At 44.6% G+C, this 18470-nt stretch overlaps 2 protein-coding genes across 6 annotated transcripts in view; both read left to right on the top strand.

Moving 5' to 3' along the window:
- LLGL2 (LLGL scribble cell polarity complex component 2) overlaps window positions 1–1101 on the top strand; it is a 32777-nt gene extending 31676 nt beyond the window's left edge. For 4 of the 5 annotated variants that reach the window (XM_032706775.1, XM_032706772.1, XM_032706774.1 and 1 more), the window contains 2 exons: window positions 255–316; window positions 727–1101. In XM_032706775.1, the coding sequence (XP_032562666.1) occupies window positions 255–316; window positions 727–734 (70 nt within the window). In that variant the 3' untranslated portion in view covers window positions 735–1101. The remainder of the gene's footprint in view (window positions 1–254; window positions 317–726) is intronic. The other variant, XM_032706770.1, reaches the window with a different exon arrangement.
- An 11379-nt stretch (window positions 1102–12480) lies between these two features.
- MYO15B (myosin XVB) overlaps window positions 12481–18470 on the top strand; it is a 41490-nt gene continuing 35500 nt past the window's right edge. Inside the window, exons 1-9 of the mRNA XM_032707071.1 lie at window positions 12481–13407; window positions 14338–14486; window positions 14874–15243; window positions 15319–15380; window positions 15595–15658; window positions 16400–16509; window positions 16757–16831; window positions 17160–17290; window positions 17825–17918. Of these exons, the coding sequence (XP_032562962.1) occupies window positions 12481–13407; window positions 14338–14486; window positions 14874–15243; window positions 15319–15380; window positions 15595–15658; window positions 16400–16509; window positions 16757–16831; window positions 17160–17290; window positions 17825–17918 (1982 nt within the window). The remainder of the gene's footprint in view (window positions 13408–14337; window positions 14487–14873; window positions 15244–15318; window positions 15381–15594; window positions 15659–16399; window positions 16510–16756; window positions 16832–17159; window positions 17291–17824; window positions 17919–18470) is intronic.

Here is an 18470-nt window from a genome sequence, read left to right as displayed (position 1 = left end):
TACCTCCCTGGAACACTGATGTTCAGGTGACAGGGGGCTACCAAGTGTACACAAAGGACTACTGTCTGCAACGGATGCAGGAGGCTTGGTGGGATTGGTAACTGCTGGTGTGTGAGGATCAGTGACTGCCTGACCTGCTCTGCTCTGCACACTTCCTCTGGACACTACCTCATCCTGGTCTTCTGTCAGCATCTGGGAGTGGATGGGATGAGACTGCATTGCAATAAGGAAATCTTTTTCTTGTGTCATTGCAGGAGCTATGCAGAAAGAAATTCGGCAAGAAGTCCGTTAGGACATGGACTAAGTAATGGAGGAGGTAGGTGAGGCTAAAGATATTTGAGGCCCAGTGAAGTAGCCAGAGGAAGCAAAAAGTAGAATGAAATTTCTGTGTAAAATTCAGCTTATTTAAATGCTTTGCAATAGTGCAGAAATCTGACCTGAATTTTCAGGATGGGAAAATTGCTGAGTGGGTGAGTGGTGTATGAGCACTGTTCAGCTCCTTATGTGCCACACAAGTAAATGTGCTGCCTCAGTGTTAAAGAAAGAGCTGAAAATCCTTTGAAGGCTCCTGCCTGACTCTTAACCACTAAGCGAGCTGGTGAGGCAGCCAGAGCTCACAGCAACAACCTGAGTGCACCAACTCATGAGCTCTCATTAGCTTTCACCTTTTGGTTTGGTGGTTTGTTTTTTTTTTTTAAATGGCTTTTGCTTTCTTTCATCCTGAAGCAGATTGACCGGAATTCATCAAGGACTTCCCGGCATTGGATTGAGTGCCATAACACTACTGATTGGGCAAACCGTCCCTGGGGAGAAGGCACCAGTGCTCCCAGTGTCACAGACTGGTGAGAGCTGCAGCTTGGCATGACTGTGCCTTGCTGCCTCTGCCTCCCCTCTAGTGCCTCTTTAGAGACCTCTCCTCGTGGAGCCCGCCTTGCATTAGGACAGAAGTGGATCTCCAGGTCTGATGCACCACAAGCCTCTTGAGTACATCTAACATTCAAATGTTTGCACATTTCTCTTTTCTACTGGGCTGGGTTTTAAATTATAAATGTTTTACTGCCCTGGTGCAGGATTTTAATAAACGCACACTGTTACCTCCAACTTGGTTTAAAATTATTTTTTTTTGTACAATTTTTTAAAAATCTTAAGGGTATTTCAGTTTTAACGGAAACATTTAGAAATCTACTTTTTAAAGAAAACGTTAAATAATATATGCTAGATTCCTGTGACTGCTGTTTGTGGTATCTGAATGAGTAATTTTGGGGTTTGTTATGGTACTGTTAACTGGCTTTATGGATTTGGGTAGAATCTATTTTTGTAGCCATTCAAATCGGAGGAGAACTAATGGAACTTGATTTTTGTTTCAAGACTACGTTGCTCTTTTTTTTTTTTTTTGGAAATAAAACTCTGAATTCCCTTTTGTGATCCTTGTCTGCTCTCATATCTGTTCTTCCCTTCAGCAGCTGCTTTCACACTGGCCACAGGCTCCTGGCCACATATCCCTTGGAGAAGGTGGAGCTGTCCCTCTCTGAGCTGAGAGGCACAGAGCACCCTGGAGGTGAAGCCAGGTGTGCTGGGTTGGAGAAGATGCACGCGGCGAGCAAAGTGATTGTATCACCATCCTGCAATCCATATGGGATTGGGGATGGTGCCAGGAGAGGACACTGGCTCAGATGATAGTCCCTGGAAGGTCATTGCTGGTTTGTCCTGAAATAACGTGGGTGATAAAACGCTGAAGGGAGACACAGTTGATCTGGCAGTGCTGCTGTGCTGTCTGCCAGTGGGTTTTGAATTGAGGCTGGTGAAACTCAGCATAGAGCAGTTAGCTACTCTTTAAAATTCTGGTTCCTTTATCCCTGACCACTTTCCTGTTTTCCAGCTAAGAAAAAGACCAGAATATTCTCAGATTTCTCTCCTGTAACTTGCTTGTAGCACCATGAGAGCCAGTACAGAAGAACTAAATCCCCCCCAGACTGGGTGCTGAGCTGCCATCCCTTGGCATGCTTTGGAAACCTCTCCTTAGAAGCCCTCTTGTTTCAGGATCTGTCTTGATCTTCCTGAGCAAGGCTGAGGGATCCTTTCTTTCCTGCAGTGATAGGGTGGCACTTTCTATTCTGCAGAAGAAGATGGTTGCAGAGTTGCTGTTGTTTAGCTTGTGTTTCAGTCACCCTTCCTTCTAGAAGTGTTAACATCTCCTTTGAGACCTAATTTATTGCTAATGAGGTTTTAGAGAGCCCTCTCTCCTCAGTTTCTATTTCCTAACTAGCTTTCATTTCCTTATTTCTATTAGCTTTGTTATTTTCTTGTCTCTATTGCTGCAGGACTGAGGCTGACAGAGGGGTGGCCTGCTGTTTCCACCTCTTGTGCCAGGCACTGATGCAGCAAATTTACAGGAAATTCTAATTCAATCAGCAGCTTCTGAGCTGGTGTGATCTTGTGCATGTGCCTCATCCTGGTGCCCCCAGCTGCTGCTTTCTGCTCCTTACAGATGGACTGATTCTAATACCTTTTCTGAGTATTTATTTGTTGGCAGGATGGAGGGAAGACATGTGGCAGTCCTGCTCAGAAAGGGCAAGAAGGAATTTATAACTTCTCCCTACTTTCAGTGGCATAACTTGAAAAATCCAATAGGTCCACTAAAAGAGTGAGACAAGTCACAAAAATGCTATCATTTGTACACCTTAAAGGGCATTTAGATTTTAAACCAACAGCAATAAAAGTGAATACAGACTTGTTACTTTCCTCAAAGCACAAGCTAGACTACTAATAGGATCTAGTAGTTTAGGATGTGTGCTGATATATGGCAGATCTTTTTCTAGCAATGCTTTGGAACTGAAGGATTCACTGGAATAAGCTCCCTGACTTATTGTTGTGAGCAGAGACATTAAGAATCCTTTTAGAGCTGCTATGCCTAAAATACAGGAGAAATAGCAAAGAGGCAAAGCAGGGGAAGAGTGGAACTCATGTGCTGTGCTTTCAGTTGTATTCTGAGCTGAGCAGGAGAGGATGGAAAGCCTTGTGACAGTCAAAACTGGGGTCTATTTTTTGTGCTGTCAGAAAACCAGTAGCAAGTAAAATAGGTGATGGGATGAGATGCTCATGAAGAATGGAGTCTTCAATGAATGTCTGTAAGCAGCTTTTGAATGTAATGGGAAAAAAAAATCCCTCTGCATTTCTCCTTTTCAGGAATTGCCTTCTGAGCCTGTGGTTACCCTTACCCTGCCTGTCAGCTGACACAAATAATAACAGCCTGTTTCTGATCAGAGGATTCAGCTGCTGCCAAACTCCTCGAGCTTTGTGCCTACCTCTACCTTTCACTTGAACTCTGTGTCTGGGATCTGATGGAAGTTTGTTAGCTCTCTCCAAGAGCTAATGCTTAATGCTTGGAGGCACTCTGAGGGCTCGTTGGCCCTTATTAAGGTTATTGCCAGTCAGGCTTTGGCAGTGCTCCCCCCCTTCTGCTTTGTGCAGCCTCACTGGGCTCTGGCACTGGGAAGTGCCCTTGGCTGCAGGACCTGAGCTGCTGTTAACACTGACTTGAAAAAATCCTCCCTTACAGCCATGCTGGCAGTGTGTTCCCTAACCCTCACAGACCTGTTTCTCTGCTGAGGGGAAAGTCTTGGATCACAACTAAAGAACAAATTTTCCACATCTGAATACACACATATTGGGTACCTAATATGGGATGCTGTTTTATAGTGGCCTGAGTTTTAGGTCAAATGCTTTCTGGTAACGTGAGCTCTTTTGTAGGGTTGCATATTTGGTGCCAAAATTCTCTAGTCTTAGAAAAGCTTGGCCTGGAGCTCTTTTTTTTTTTTTTTTTTTCCTTTTCAATAGTAATGCAAGCTTTCCTCAGATGTTTAGCAACTGAATATTTGCTGAATTTGTCTAACACTTCCATTAGAAGAACATAATGTTGGAAGGAAAAGTACTTTTCATCTTAGTCATAAAGCCTGAGGCATGTCTGGTTAGCGAGAAAATGAATTATTTTTTTTCAGCTTAATTGGTCTGTTTCTCATAATATGGTTGTATCTATTGCAGCTCGAACAAATGCATGCCTGGACTGTAGTCCTGAATTCAGCCCCCAAAGAATGGCACTGCCTATGTGGCCTCATGAATTGGGATGTGTTTAATAAGAGCAGGACTGGGATCTGGTGTTGGGTTGGCACAGCTGAAGGATGAGACAGAAACAAATTTGCACTGAAGTCTAAAACCCAGCAGTCCTTGCTAAGCCACGTTATTTGACTTCGTGATCTCTAGAGCAAAGGCCAAGGTTGTGTTGCAGCTGAAGCTGATTCTCTGAGTTAATCCAGGTGGAAAAGTTCCTCCAATAGCTGTCACAAGCCCTTGGTCACAGGAAACTCAGTGCCTTCACTCACAGCCTCAAGCCCCAGGTGCTTGGATTATTTCCATGCAGCACATCAGCCTCTTCCCCTGACATGATGATGATGGGGTGTTTGACAAGCCTTCTAGGTTAGGTGCAGCTTCCAAGAGGACCTACAAATCCCTGTGTGAAAAGGCTGCTGTAGCAGTAGGATGGCTTTTGAGGTCATCCTGCTGTTGGTAATTTGTCCCAGCTGTCTGCTTGGGTAGAAATGGTCTCTCCTAAGCCTGATTTTCTTGTAATGAAACTGTTGTGTTTCATCTTGCATCTCATGAAGATGTGAAGATCATGAAGGTTAAGTGTTGGCTGATCCATGGGGATGGGAGGGGCAGGTTTGCTGGGAACACAGAGATAGGAGAACTTAAAGGCTCTTTGTACTTGTGGTCTGTTTCAGTAGAGAGGAGAGTAGCAAAAAATGTGCTTTGAGGCTGTTACCACTGCTCACCTCTTCCCCAACTACAAGAACCTGATGCTTTCCAGCTCTTGTGGCACAGCTGTTGTATTTGGAGCTAAGTTATGTTTTAAAATGGCTTTTTGGCAAGAGAGCTCTCTGTTTAAGATGGATGGTCCTTAACACATGCTGAGAGCAGTCAGGGAGAGTCACCCAAGGTAGGAAGGACCTGTATCTCCATGGGCATAGCACAGCCTGTCCCTGAATCTTCCCCTTCAAAAGATATGGATCTCTTCCTCCTGTTTGCTCCTCTGGCAAATGAGTCTGTGTACTATGTGCTTATTCCTACAGACTCTGAATGTTGTTCATTTGTTTAAAGTCAGTCTCCTGTTCCCTACTTATACTCAGGGCAGGGACTTCAAAATATGAAGCTTGGATTCTGCTCACACTCTGATTCCTTAAAGGGAATGTGGCTTTATCAGATTGCTGAGCTGAGCCCTTGAAGATCAGGCTGAGCTCCTAAAAAACCCAAATGTGCTACATGAGGACATCTCTGAGCTGCTGACTGCCACCCCAAAGTCAGATGTTACAGCTCAGGTCCTGGTGGGGGTAAGAGTTGAAGGAAGCAGGTTCAAATAAAGGTGTTATTTCTTATAGGTGTTATTGAGTTGAAAGTGGTTTAAGGTATTGCTGAGGGACCTTTATTCCAGACTGTAAGTTAGCCACAAAAATAGAATTTGGGAGAGGTATTCTTAAAGGATATGATTGTTCTACAGACAAGCACATCCTCCCAACTTCGTTCTGACACAGATAAGAGCAGATGAAACACAGGCTGTGACCAAAGGAGGTATCACAGTCCTTAATCAGTTTGATGACCTGTGATCTTGTCAGTTCTGTGACAGTTTGCTCACACAGTTCAGACCTCTTGATATTTGACTGTACTTTCATTATAGGTGGATGTTTTGAATGTAAATGAACAGTAATGAGGACTTTGAAAAAAAAAAATATCCAACTGAAGGAAATTCAATTCTGTCAAGTTAGGTCCATGAGGCCCAGGAAAGAATAAAACTAAGTGGCAGTCACTATGAAATTAATTTTTTTAAAAGGCTGGTTTAATTTTTATACTTAACTTGCTGTGGACTCCACAGCAGGTGCCAATACCCAGTGAAGGCTCATGAAGCCCTTGACTGAAAGCAGTGTCAGTCCAGGCACTGTGACATCCAAAAGAGTTTTGTTTGTGGTGTCACTGCCAAGACCTGTTTCTGCCTTTCTGTGTCTCTTGTTCCTGCTCCCTTTCTTCTCTTAGTGCACACCTAGTGCTTTTTTAATTTATTTTTTAACTAACTATAATAAAGTCTTGGAAGGGAATAGCCAGCAGGAGCAGTTCCAGGCAAGCAAGCCACTCATTTAAGAGGAAGTTCACCATTAGGTCACCTGGAAGGTCAAATTGCACTGAGGTGACCACCAGAACTGGTGCAAAGGAAGAAGCTGGGGAATACAGAAGACATTGGAAGGAAGGAGTGGCCCCATAAAATCAGTTTAGCTGTAACATGAGAACTCACTCTTAGCTGCACGATTCCTACCTTTATCTCTGCAAGCTTATTAGCATCTGCTGGGGATTTTCAAATACCTGGGTGTAATCACTTCAGTCTGGACAGTCTAGCATTCCACTTTGAGCCTTTGATTTATACATCAGGGACTCAGCTGCTTTCTGCAGAGCAGTCATTTCCCAGGGGAGAACAGCTCTGGGGGCTGTGTCCCACCCCCCACGACTGGAGGGCTCTTTGCTTCCACGTATAATTGGTTTGAAACCCGGTTCAAATCCAGGGGATTTCACTGGCTCAGAGGAGCTCTGTATCAAACCCATCAGCTATGCAGCCAAGGGGAACTGGGAGAAGGGCAGCTCCTCATTTGAGGCCACCCAGGGTCTTCAGTGCACCCAGAGTAAAGAGAAAGTCTGATGGAAGCAGAAACATCAAATCCTGTTACACTCTCCCAGGGCACAACAGCAGTGAAGGTGCAGGAGGATGGCACATGGGCCTGTTTCCTGGCCCCTAACCATGCCAGAGCTCCTGCTGCTGGCATTACTCTCCCAGGTATTCCTGTTGTTACCTGCTGCAGTTACCAAAGCAGCAAGACTGAGGTTAGTACAGCCTTGCCTGGCCTTGCCTCCTCAGTTTGCTCTTTCTAGACACCACAGAGGTCAGTCAGGGGATTAGGAGGAAGTCTGAGCCGTGTCTTAGCACAGTGAAGAGTCTTTGGGCTCAGACTCGGACCATCCCTGCAGAGGGGTGTGACACCATCTGCACAGCTGGGCTGTGGTTCTGGCTGACCCCTGGGCTGGGGCCGTGGGGCGCTGCCTCCCAGTGTAACAGGATCATCCAGCCCCGCTGAACGGCAGACAATTGGGCAACAAAGTGCTCCTGAAATATTTAAGGAGGCTGTTTTCAAACCTATGTAACTTAATTGTTTTGGTTTCCCCTTGCAATCATGAATACTTTATTTGGCTTCCTCAGGTTATTGCCGGGGAAGAGGCCCTTGGAGACCTTCTAGATCATCTTAAAATAGCTGGAGGAAAAGAGCAGAGACCTCACCAGTTTGAAACAGTGAGAGGTCAGGAATGAAAGGTCAGGAATTCTCTCTCAGTAGCCTGGGGTACAGGCTCAAGGGAGAATGTTTTCTGTCAAAATGAGGCAGCATATGATATGATTGATATGATATGATATGGAAACAACAGTGGAGATACTTTATATTAATGCAAGGCAACTGGGGTGGGGAGAAAATGCAAAAAAGAGGAAGATATTTTTAAACCAGTCTTACAGGCTGCAGGGTCCTGACTGGAGTGTCAATTCTACTTGAATAGAATGAAACCAAGAGGAGACCCCATTTATACATTTATGCAAGTTTAATCGTAAAGACAGATGTTCCTAAGAATAACTTTGACCAGTCTCCTTACCTGAACCACTACCAAACAAACAAGGTGGTTGTGAATTTATGTAAAGTGTCTTTTTTTTCCTGATCAATCACAACCAGTTTCTGCTCTTTAATTCATGTGATTTAGTATTTTAAAAAATTGAGTTACCTTTTCATATCTCTTTTCTGCAGTAGCATCAATGCTTTTAATTTATGTGGTTGACTTCAGAGGAATTTATGGTGAAAAGGTGGGTCTGATGTGTTATCACTCTCAAATAATGTTTTAAAATTGTAGTGGCTCAATACTAGATGAAAGGACCTGATATTTTGCATAAATGAAGGAATCTTCGGGAAACTCCACTGTCCAGTCTGCTGAAATCTGGAAGGGTTTCATCTTTCCTGGTGCTTATCTCCCTTTCCCTGACAGCATCATGCCAGGATCACTTTAAAAGGCAAACAAATGTAGTGTTCAGTGTGTGCAGAGAATTCAGGTTAGAGGTGCTGAGGCTCAGGCTTGAGACTGAGGTGGGGAGGGATTGTCTGCACAGCAGAGATTCAGCCTTTCTCATCTCACTGTAGCTCAGAGCAGACAGGAGTCTGATAAGAAAGTGAACATGATCAGTGGCTTCATCTTGGCCATCCCTGGGCAAAACCCAATCTGACATCTGAGACTTCTGACAAATCAAAGAAGCAGAAGGCTCTGGTTCTGCCTGGGCTATGCAGAGCCTTGAAGAGGCTCCAGCTGATAATGACATTTGTTAGAGCCACTTTCTCCTCAGGAGCTGTGAGGAGTTGGATTTTTCAGAGCAGTTTCTCCTCCCTGCCATACCCACATTAAAAGCTTAGAGCTAAAAGCCCCGGGGGCTTTTTCCCAAGAGTCCTTGAGGAATTCATGATCCAGATGGCATCAGTAATTCTGGGCTTTGCAGGAGAGGTCTCCTCTCTGCAGAGAGTTTTTTGTAAACAGTTCATAAAAGAACGGGATGAAAGAGTTAACTAAGAGAAGTGGACCATCCAGTGAGGAAAAGCTTAGGTGCAGTGTTTAAGTTCTCCAGCTCAACCCCCGGGTTTTATTTTTGCTTCTTGGTGAAGGAGCCCTCAAGGTACAGTACATAGCAGCCACAGGCTCTTGGAAGGAGATAGACAAACAGGTCCCACCCAAACTAAAGCTGCTGAAGGTCTGAAATCTTATCTTAACAGCACTCATCACATTTTATGTTTGGGTCACTTGTTCTGCTGGCTGGCCACACCTGAGTTTATCTTGTTTAATCTCCACCGTCTCTGGAAAGGCTTTTTGGGAGAGGGTAGCCTTAAAGAACCAGGGACATCCTCGGAGTAGTTAAATCTGCACTGGCTGTGTTGTCCCTTTGCAGCCTGGTGAGTGCAGGGGGAGGCTGCACGTACAGACCAGACTGTGCATTTGTGTTTGCTCTCTTATCTGGTTTCTTGAGAGCAACCTAGGCAGGGGAAACCCACACTGACTTAGCCAGCAGCACTGCAGGGACACCATCACCTGCTGTGAGTAACCCCGACCTGTCTGCAAGCAAGGGGAGAACGGTTTTATTTGGAAACTCGAGCTGAAAGGAGATTTAGTCATTCTGCTTGATTTGGACTGAGATTTAGGCATAATGAGGGCAAAAATGGTGCCAGTTTTGCTGTCTTTTCAGTGCCGAGCTGGAAACTACTTTCCTGTTGTCAGCAGAGAGCTTGATATTGGCAAGGAGAAGGGAGCAGGGGCTGAGCTATCCGTGCTTGGCTCCCTGGAATAAAACTCCAGGGATGCAGAAGAAAGGGGCCTATGATTTAATCCCTTTTACTGGCCTAAGCTTGTTTCAAGGTAGTATTCACTGTGCCTTGTCTGGTAGTCTCTTGCCTATATTATAGCAGATGTGTTTTGGTATTGGAATTGACCTCTCCTTGTCAGTCTGTCTTCGGGGATGCACCTCATCATACCACATCTGAGCCTGCCTCTTGCCTAGGTGAAATCCCACCTCTTCTTTTATCCCAAACTCTGCCAACCAGCTGGTGATGTTGCTGGTTGAAAAGTTCAAAGGTACCACGAGAAAGCTTGAATAATTAATGCCACTTTCCTTCCATATACCTGTAATCATCTGCTGTTGGGACACAGCCCAGCCAGAATCCATGTCAGACTCCACAGCTGGGAAGGCTTGCAAGGAGGCTGGAGCAGACTCTGGGCTGCATGGAAACAAGGCACAGGAGAAGGAATATGTTACCATTACATGGATGTGACCTATAATACTGGGGATTCAACGGAATCAGGGCGGACAGTGTAGGTACGTTGCAAAAATTACTGTTTGCAGAGTGATAAAAGAAGGACTTTGAGCAATTTCTACAGATGAATGAAAATAGAAACTTAAGAATTAAGTTCCAAGTATGTCCCTTTAAGATTAATGATTGTACTTTTCCTCTGTGTGAGTTGGGAGAAACCCCTGTGTTTAGGGAAGATGGGACAATTCCCTACTGATCTTAAAATAGCAGCATGAGCTTTTTGCTCTTTTTATCTGTAGGTTCATGCTCTGTTTCTTAACAGTACTGAGGTTCTCTTTTTCTCTGATGTAAGTTATTTCTTCTGAAAAGGAAGAATGAAATCATATTGTTCTTTTTCCTGTGGTGATTTAGATGAAGTTGGTGTTAGTGAGGGGTGCTGAAAAACTGATGAGCAGGATCTTTCACCTGCTCCAGATGGTCCAGGGCAGTTAATCAGAGCAGGTCTGATGTCAAAGGAATTGTTTATATAAGCAGTGATTCATCTTCCCATTCCCAGTAATAACAGTGGTGTTACAAACCAATCTGCTCTAAAACCCTGTCTCAGAAGAATTGTGAACTCTAGTTTTTCACTTTCTAACCTAGATTCAGTCTGGGGTCCTGTCTTTACAGTGAGTCAAACCAAAGTCCTGTGTCCAAGCTCCCTACAAATTTGGGCTGTGTTCCTGACCTTCCCCATCATCCAAGAATTGCAGCATTTTTGTTTTGTGGAAGGCTTTAGCTCTCCAGACACATGACTATCTAGCAACAGCACATAAAAGCAGACTTTTATTATTTTCTCCTGCTTTTGGCACCATAGAGAAGCTGTATCAACTTTAAGCCCCCAGGAGAACAGAATATTAACAACTATTCTGTACTGAGGATTTAGGACCTAATTCAGCTGCCATTAATCTCAGCAACAAAAGTCTTTTTGCAGGATTTAGAGATCTAGGCCACTAATATTGGGGTATTAAGTGGGGGGGGGGGGAGGAGGAGGGCTGAAATAAGGTGACCAGACACCTACGTATTTTAGAGAGTTCTGTTCAAAGAGAGGGATGGAAGAGGATTTGGTGTTAAGAGATGAACTCTGCACTGTGCAACACATGTGTCTGAGATGTTTTAACTCTAGACCAGAGTAAAAAAGTAAGCTTAGAGGGAACCCTAAAGACACTGTTGAGGAACTCTCAACTGTATGTAACTGCTTTCAGGGCAGCAGCCTTTTGCTTCAGTGTCAGAGTTGCAGGTGGGGAAAAGGGAGATGCTGTGTGTTCCTCACTGCAGATTGTTCTGTCGTGCAGAAGAGTACAAAATGGGTAGTACAGGAAAAACACCCCCAACATTTGCAATAAGACCATGTGCCTTACACACAACAAGTGGGCTTTTTTTTTTGGAGCATCAGCCTTCCTGGACTGTGTAAATCTGAAATGGGCTTTTGCTGCCCTCCTTGGAGTGACTGAGGTGAGGCAAACTTTGATTCACACAGTTTTTTCTTGCTGGTTTGCTCTCAGAGTACTGGAATGTATTTTTCAATGGCCTTTTCAAAAAATTTATTTTAATGACTTTTAAGGATGCTTGGACAAGTTTCAGTCTGCGAGCAGGTCATTAGATGTTCTGGAGAATGGTTGTATTTCCTTCCAGCAGAGTAGGCTGCCTTCCTGAGGTACTAAATGCTAAAAATTCTCACTTGTCAGCCTTTATAGCACCTGCAAAGATTTAAAGCTTTAAAGCTTGCTGAATAGCAATCTTGACTGTGTGCTCTTTCCCCATCCCCTTTAGGGCGGGGAGATGCCTGTGGATGGAAGCAAGTTTCAACAAACCTTGTCCAGAACTCTTTTGGGCTTGTAGCCTGTGTACTATAAAAGCAAAAGTGAAGCAAAACCTGAAACAAAATAATCATTATTTCTTAAACTGCAGTGTGGCCAAATCTTTGTCAACTGTAGAAAATCATGGACAGTTGCCTGTGGCAAGAGTCTTAACAAAAAAAAAAAAGGAAATTAGGGTGATTCATGACAACCTGGAATAGAACAGTCAGTCTGGCACAGGTGAGGTTCTGCAGACATTTGGCTCTATAGAAACAAGGTGAATTAGTGCTTAGGAAGATCTGGCCTCCCTTTGTAGCTGATTTCACAGCAAAATGCACAATGTTTCCTTTCATAGGTGAATTGAGATAAGCCCTCACATACTCCTGAACGCTGGAGAAATGCCTCCTTCCCGATCCGAGACTCGGCAGAAAAGGGCTGGAAAAGAGAAAGTGTTGAATTGTGAGAAAAACATGAGCTCCCCAGGAGACTCAAAGATCCACTGTGGGAGGCAGAGGGAAGGGAAGAGTAGAGGGCAACTGAAGGGCAAAGAGTCACTGCCTGGACAAGGTGACACCCTTGAAGAAGAGCCCTTAAAAATCCAGAGTCTGGGGAGGCTTCAGGGAAGCAAAGAAAATGGCCATAAAAAGTTATTCCAGGGAAAAAGAGCCTACAAGAGAAATGATAAAAGTGAATCTGGTTTGGGAAGAAAACATGGAGAACGGGTCATGTCCAGGTTGGAGGGGAAAAAACAAAAGGCCTGCAAGCAACAGGAAAGGACATCAGGGCAGGAAAGTGAGGACAGCAGTGACAAGGAGGGTAAATCCACCACAAAGAGTAAGAAACGCAGTTCTAAAAAGAAGTGTGGTAAGCGTGTTGGTGTCAGGGGAAAAGTCACTGAGTTGGAGTCTATAAAGGCAATTGCAGAGCAAAGTGCTGAAGGCTCTTTTTGGAAGCAGAACCCACCAGAGAAGGCGCAGAACCCCAGGGGAAAGCACAGAGGGAAACATGGCTTTAAGGAGGCTTCTGGGCAGAAGTCAAGTCCTCAACCCCAAGGCAGTACAGCACAGGGAAAAGGTGAGAGGATTGGGAAAAAGAAAGTTGAAAAATATGCCAGGATTGTCATCACTGAAAGCGAAGAAGAAAATTTCCTGGAAACCTCAGGTAACTCCTGCTCTGACTCCAGCAGTGAAGGCCCTGGGACCCAAGAAATGGGTACAAAAGAGACTGTAGTGGGCAGCAGTTCCAGCAGTGAAGAGAAGAGCAGCTCTTCAGAGGAGAAGAGCAGCTCAGAAGAGAAGGGTAGTTCTTCAGAAGAGAAGAGCAGTTCAGAAGAGAAGAGCAGTTCAGAAGAGAAGAGCAGTTCAGAAGAGAGGAGCAGTTCAGAAGAGGAAGATGGCAACAGTGAGAAAGAAGCTGTGCTCGAAGGTCCTCCTGTGACTGAAGGCAAAGGCTACAAGGAAGTGGTTGATGAAAGCAATGAAGCATCTGTTGAACCTGAAAGGGAGCAGGAAACCACAGATGGGAAAATTGCATCTGAGGATGAAGGCACTGAATGTGCAGGATTGGAAGCAGAGGAGAAGATGAAGAAGCAAGATGACATGCTGACACAACCAAAATGTGTTCTAGCTGAGGACAGTGGGGCAGATGATGAGGTAAACATTTCAGAATTCCAAGTTAAGAGTCTTAAGAACAGAGAAAATAATGAAGTAGACAAGGAAAATATACTAGAAAACAACAGAGTTCAAGATATATCTAAAAGGGGACATATAAATTCTGGCAGCGCTGGGGAGAACAGAACTGAAGAGACCACTGATGAAGGAAAGGAAAATGCAACAAAACCCCTGCCAAGTGCTGTGAAAGCAAAACTCCATGTTGGACTTAGCAAAGTACATCAAGGATCTGAACAGGAGGAGATGGTGAACAATGAAGGCAGTGTTCTGGAAGACAGCCCTTTGCTCTCCAAACAGCAGAGGACTCTGAGGGAGAAGTCTGGGAGGTGTGAGATCGCAGAACAAGGTGAAGAGGTAGCACATGGACAGAGAGACAGTTCATCAGACTGCAGCAAGCAGGAACTAGCAGCAGTGATGCTCACAAAGAAAAGTTCTCAATCCCAAATCCCTCTTAGTCTGAAAAAGAAGCATAAAAATGGTGAGACCAAACTATTACCAAGCTGTAAACTGATTCCTGTCCAGATGGCTCTGGGAACCAACTCAGACCTGAAAAATGTTGAAAGCATCTGTTCAAAACCCATGACTCTAGAAACCCTCAGTAAACAAAAAGAACCTGACATAACTCAAAGTTTTGGAGAGAAAAGATTAAATACTTCAAGCTGCTCCATGATTGTTAAAAAATCATCTGATAAGCAGCTCCTTGGAAAGAAGAAGAAAGTTGGAAAAGTTACTGGAAAAGTTAAACTGAGTTTGGGCCAGACTTCAGAGGCAAAAGAAGAGAAAGCAGAAAAAGTGCTTGCAGAGGCACCTTCTGAAACAGAACATGGGCATGACTGGAAAGGATCCAAGCACTTGCACACTCATTCTACTTTTAGAAAAGTCACCAGCTGGCTTGGGCAAAAACCTGCCAAGAAATCAAGGCTGAAAGCTCGTCTGCTGAGCGTGGCACGTGCAATTGGTATTTCAAGATGGCTCTTGAAGAAGTTTGGGAAGAGGAAGAAGAGCAGCAAACCTTTTGGATTCAGAAGTAGAATGGCAATCCGGCTTCTAAGCACTGCTGGGTGGGTTGGTCGGTCGGGCAAAGCCTTCCCTGGTGCAGCTGGACAGCTGGGGAGGGCTGAGCCGAGGGACAAGGAATCTTCTCCTCCATTATTGGAGGGCAAAAGCAGTCCTAAAATGGCAGAGGAAGTAGGACACGTTGATTTGCCTTCTAGTGATTCCCCTCTTCATGGAAGCAGTTCCTCTCCATGCTTGGATGAGAAGAGCAATGCTACTGATGCCAAGTTTGCTATTGTATTCCCCAGAGTCCACAGTTTGGTTAAGGCTAAAAAGTCCTTATCCAGGGCCTCTGGGAAGGGTTGTTCCCTAGAAAAACTGAGATCTCTATCAGACAGAAGATCTGTCACACCTGTGCAACAGGGTAGCAGATTCAAATGTGACCTTCCCAGATCTTTGGTGGGTCAAAGCCAGAGAAACAGCAAACAGGGCTTCCTTCTGCATGAGGAGGATCCAACATGGACATCAGATTATTCCAGTGAGGTGGATGTCAAAGGAGGCTCGGGTGTCCTCCAGACTGCAGGGTCCGTGGTCACGCCTGGTGTTCACTGGTCTCAGCAGCAGGCCCAGGGCTGTGACCCTGCAGCGTGGCTGAACTCGGAGCTGCTGCTGCCACGCCTGACCATCGAGAACCTGAGCAAGTGGGCCATCTACAGGGACCCACAGCTGGCCAGCAGCCGTGTGAGGAAGGTCTGTGAGGAGCAGTGGGAGGCAGAAGATGTCACTGATGACGTGCTAGAGCTGGAGTTCATGCAGAAACAGGTACAGGTGCTGTCTCCAGTACTAGAATGAAACTGAACTTCTCCTGATTGTCAGTAATGTGTCTGTGCATTTCAGGTGTACAGGTGTGAAGACCCCCGTGCAGAAGTTGAGGAGATTGAAGATCTAACCAGACTGGAGTATGTGTCCTCAGTACCATTCTGCACTAGTTCAGGTCACGGGGGCTTGATTGTTATCCTTCAAAGTTGGCTCAACAACAGAAAGCACGTTATAGATCTTGGGCTACCATGGGAGGAAACAGAATTAATTTGATGCATATCATAGCTGAGTAAGGCTACTATTAACACATGCAAGTGAAGCTTATATCTGACCAGTCCTTTCTTCTGTTTGTAGGGAAGTCTCTGAGAGCTCAGTCCTGCTGTGCCTGAAGAAGAGGTTCCACCACAATCTCATTTATGTATGAGATAAACTGTGGGTGGTGGTGTTTGGTTTGGTTTGGTTTTCTTCAGTACTTTTTCATTCTGAACAATGAGCTGTAAGAGAAAATAATTGACATTATTCCATCAAGCTTTAATAGTGCACCAAGTAGCTCAAGAGCTCGTTCATTAAAGTGATAAAAAGGATACACAGCTTTTGCTCAGAAAGCAGATAACATGAAATATTGGGGGTAAAATCGGGAAGTTTAAGAGCTTCTCTGTAATTTTGCTATTCACTGGCATCCTGTGAGTATACTTGGGTTCCATTTTAGCCTCAGCTGCCCCTGGTGGGACTCTCCTACCTTAGCAAAGCAGTTCTGAGTAAAAAATTGCAGATCTTGAGAAGTTTCTGCAAACATTTCACAGTGTTGCAGTCCAGATCTAGTTCTGGATGGCTAAGTATTCTCTTTTTTTCACTTACTGGCTCAGGTGTTCAAACCTGTGCCTGTAATTTCATGTGGACCTGGGAGAACAGACAGTGGCCAGAGAAGATGACCACAGACCAGTGAGTGCTCACTTATCCCAAATTATTAATGACAGAGCTTTGAAAATGACACTGAAAAACTGTGCTCTGGATAAGATGACAGTATAGTCAGAATAGACAGTATTCTTTTAAAGGGCATTTAAATCTTTGTACTAATATATGTGTTCGGTTGCATTCCTCATTCAGAAAATTCAAAGAAGCCACCAGACTTTTTTCCCCTTTCTTATTTTTGTCCTAGACTTACATTGGGCAAATTTTGGTTTCTGTGAATCCTTTCAAAGACCTGAGTATCTACTCTGAAGATGTGGCTACCCAGTACCATCAGGGGACTCTCTCAAAAAATGCCCCGTATGTTCCTCTTTCTCGAATAACTCCCTAAACCCTGTTCCATTTGTGCTCCAGAGCATATTTTATGTTCCCCCAGTTGTGTGATAGAGCAGGATGAATGTCACAGGAAGCGAACAACCCATTTGGCAAAGTTGTAGTTGCTTGGACCTGTATCTAATGTAGACCCCGATGAGTAACCTCTTGGTGCTGTGTTTGTGAGGTAGAAATGCGAGGTCAGCTAATGGGGGTTTTCCTTCTGTCCATGCAGACACGTCTTTGCCATAGCAGAAATGGCCTACACACTGTCCCAGTCATCAGGGCAGGAGCAGTGTGTCATCATCAGGTAGGAAATGAGGTACTTTCCTGAAGGCCTGCTAATTTCTTTATGTAAAACTTTCATCTTTTTAAGTTGATCATTCTGGCTCTTGTGTGAGGGCTCTCAGTAGAGAATCCGAATAAGGTGGATTTTTGTTTCACATCAGTTCAGAGGAGTGGAAGAGAAAGCATTTGGCATTCCACAGTGGAATCTTATCTGGGACCATTTTGTCAAGTTGTCTCAGTGTTTCAAGCACTAGGTGATAGATCTTCAGTTGTAAATCAGTACAACCCCACTGATTTGCTGTAACTGGGCTCTGATGTGCCTAGATTAAGTAACTCTATTTTGATACCAGCTTCCTTACCTCTTGTTCCTCCAGTGGACACAGTGGATCAGGTAAAACAGAAGCTGCCAAAGCAATTGTGCAATACCTGACCCTGCTGTACCAGAGATCAGACAGCCACAGGATCAGACAGGTAAGAGATAACAGAGGTTGGCTGGATGCTGTGGTGGTTGGGCAAGGAAAAGAAGCCAAAGACAGGAGAGAGAGACCAGGCTGATGTTATTTCTTTATTCCTGTTCAGCTGAGCTGGACTTTAGATGGCTTGTGGTCCAAGGTGAAGCTCCCATAAAGACATGGGGAGAGCTGGTGCATTTGTAGTTCTGTATATTAATATCCTTGAGGTCTGGTGCTGTCTAGAGTGCTGTATCTTTTTGAACAGAGATATGATACCTGCCCTAGAGAGCTTATATCAGAGTCTGGGAGGTGAATCTGAACAAACACAGAGCAGAAGGAAAGCGAAGGATCATAAAGAGCTCACAGAGCAACTTGCTGCTGGCTAGAGATAATGATACCAAGATACATTTAAAAAGAGATTTTTTATTCAGACAAGAATTATATCACTGAAGTCCCATTTTTCTTAGATTTATAAACTAATAGTTACTTAAACCCTGTTTGGTTTAAAAATCTGTGGTTGCTACTGAAGTGTCGTCTCCCTCTTTTCTTCAAGCCCTGCCATGTGCTACCCATCCTGGAGAGTTTTGGAAATGCCAGAACCATCCTCAACGACAACTCAAGCCGGTTTGGAAAGCTTCTGAACATCCACCTGCGACAGTGAGTTGAAGAAACCCTGTGGGTGTTTCCTTCCACTGCCGGGGGGTGCCTGGGTGAGGAAAGGTCGAGCAGTGCTTGGGGCTCAGGCAATAACCCTCCCTCCCCTTCACTCCTGTTATCATCAGGGTAGGAAGAGGGTGAGTTTACACCCCTATTTTACCCTCAGGTTTCCTCCACAAAAGAATGGATCTTGCTTCTCAAGATGAGTGTTAAATTAAGAACACAAGGATGGCTGAACTGGTTATACCAAGAAGCCACCTAATACAGTGTGGTGTCCCCAACGTGGGCCACAAGCTCTGACTGAGACAAGAACAGGCCAAATACCTACAAAACTTTTCTCTAACAGTCTGTGAGCTCTTGACCATTTGCAGCAGCCCAGGAGTTTTCCCGAGTCTCTTGAGGTTTTCCAGTATCCTCTTGGACTCATACAAACTTCAGGTATCTGCAACAGCCTTTGACAAGTGTTCCACAGGTCTAACCAGTTCTGTGAAAAACACCTTTCTGTTTTGAACCTACCTCATTTCTAACCTCTGTGTTTGGTTTGTTTGCTCG

The sequence above is a fragment of the Chiroxiphia lanceolata genome, chromosome 19, assembly GCF_009829145.1.
Source record: "Chiroxiphia lanceolata isolate bChiLan1 chromosome 19, bChiLan1.pri, whole genome shotgun sequence".
NCBI classification, from domain to species: Eukaryota; Metazoa; Chordata; class Aves; order Passeriformes; family Pipridae; genus Chiroxiphia; species Chiroxiphia lanceolata.
The sequence above is the reverse complement of the archived record's forward strand: the minus strand, read 5'-3'. Positions and strand labels throughout refer to the sequence as shown.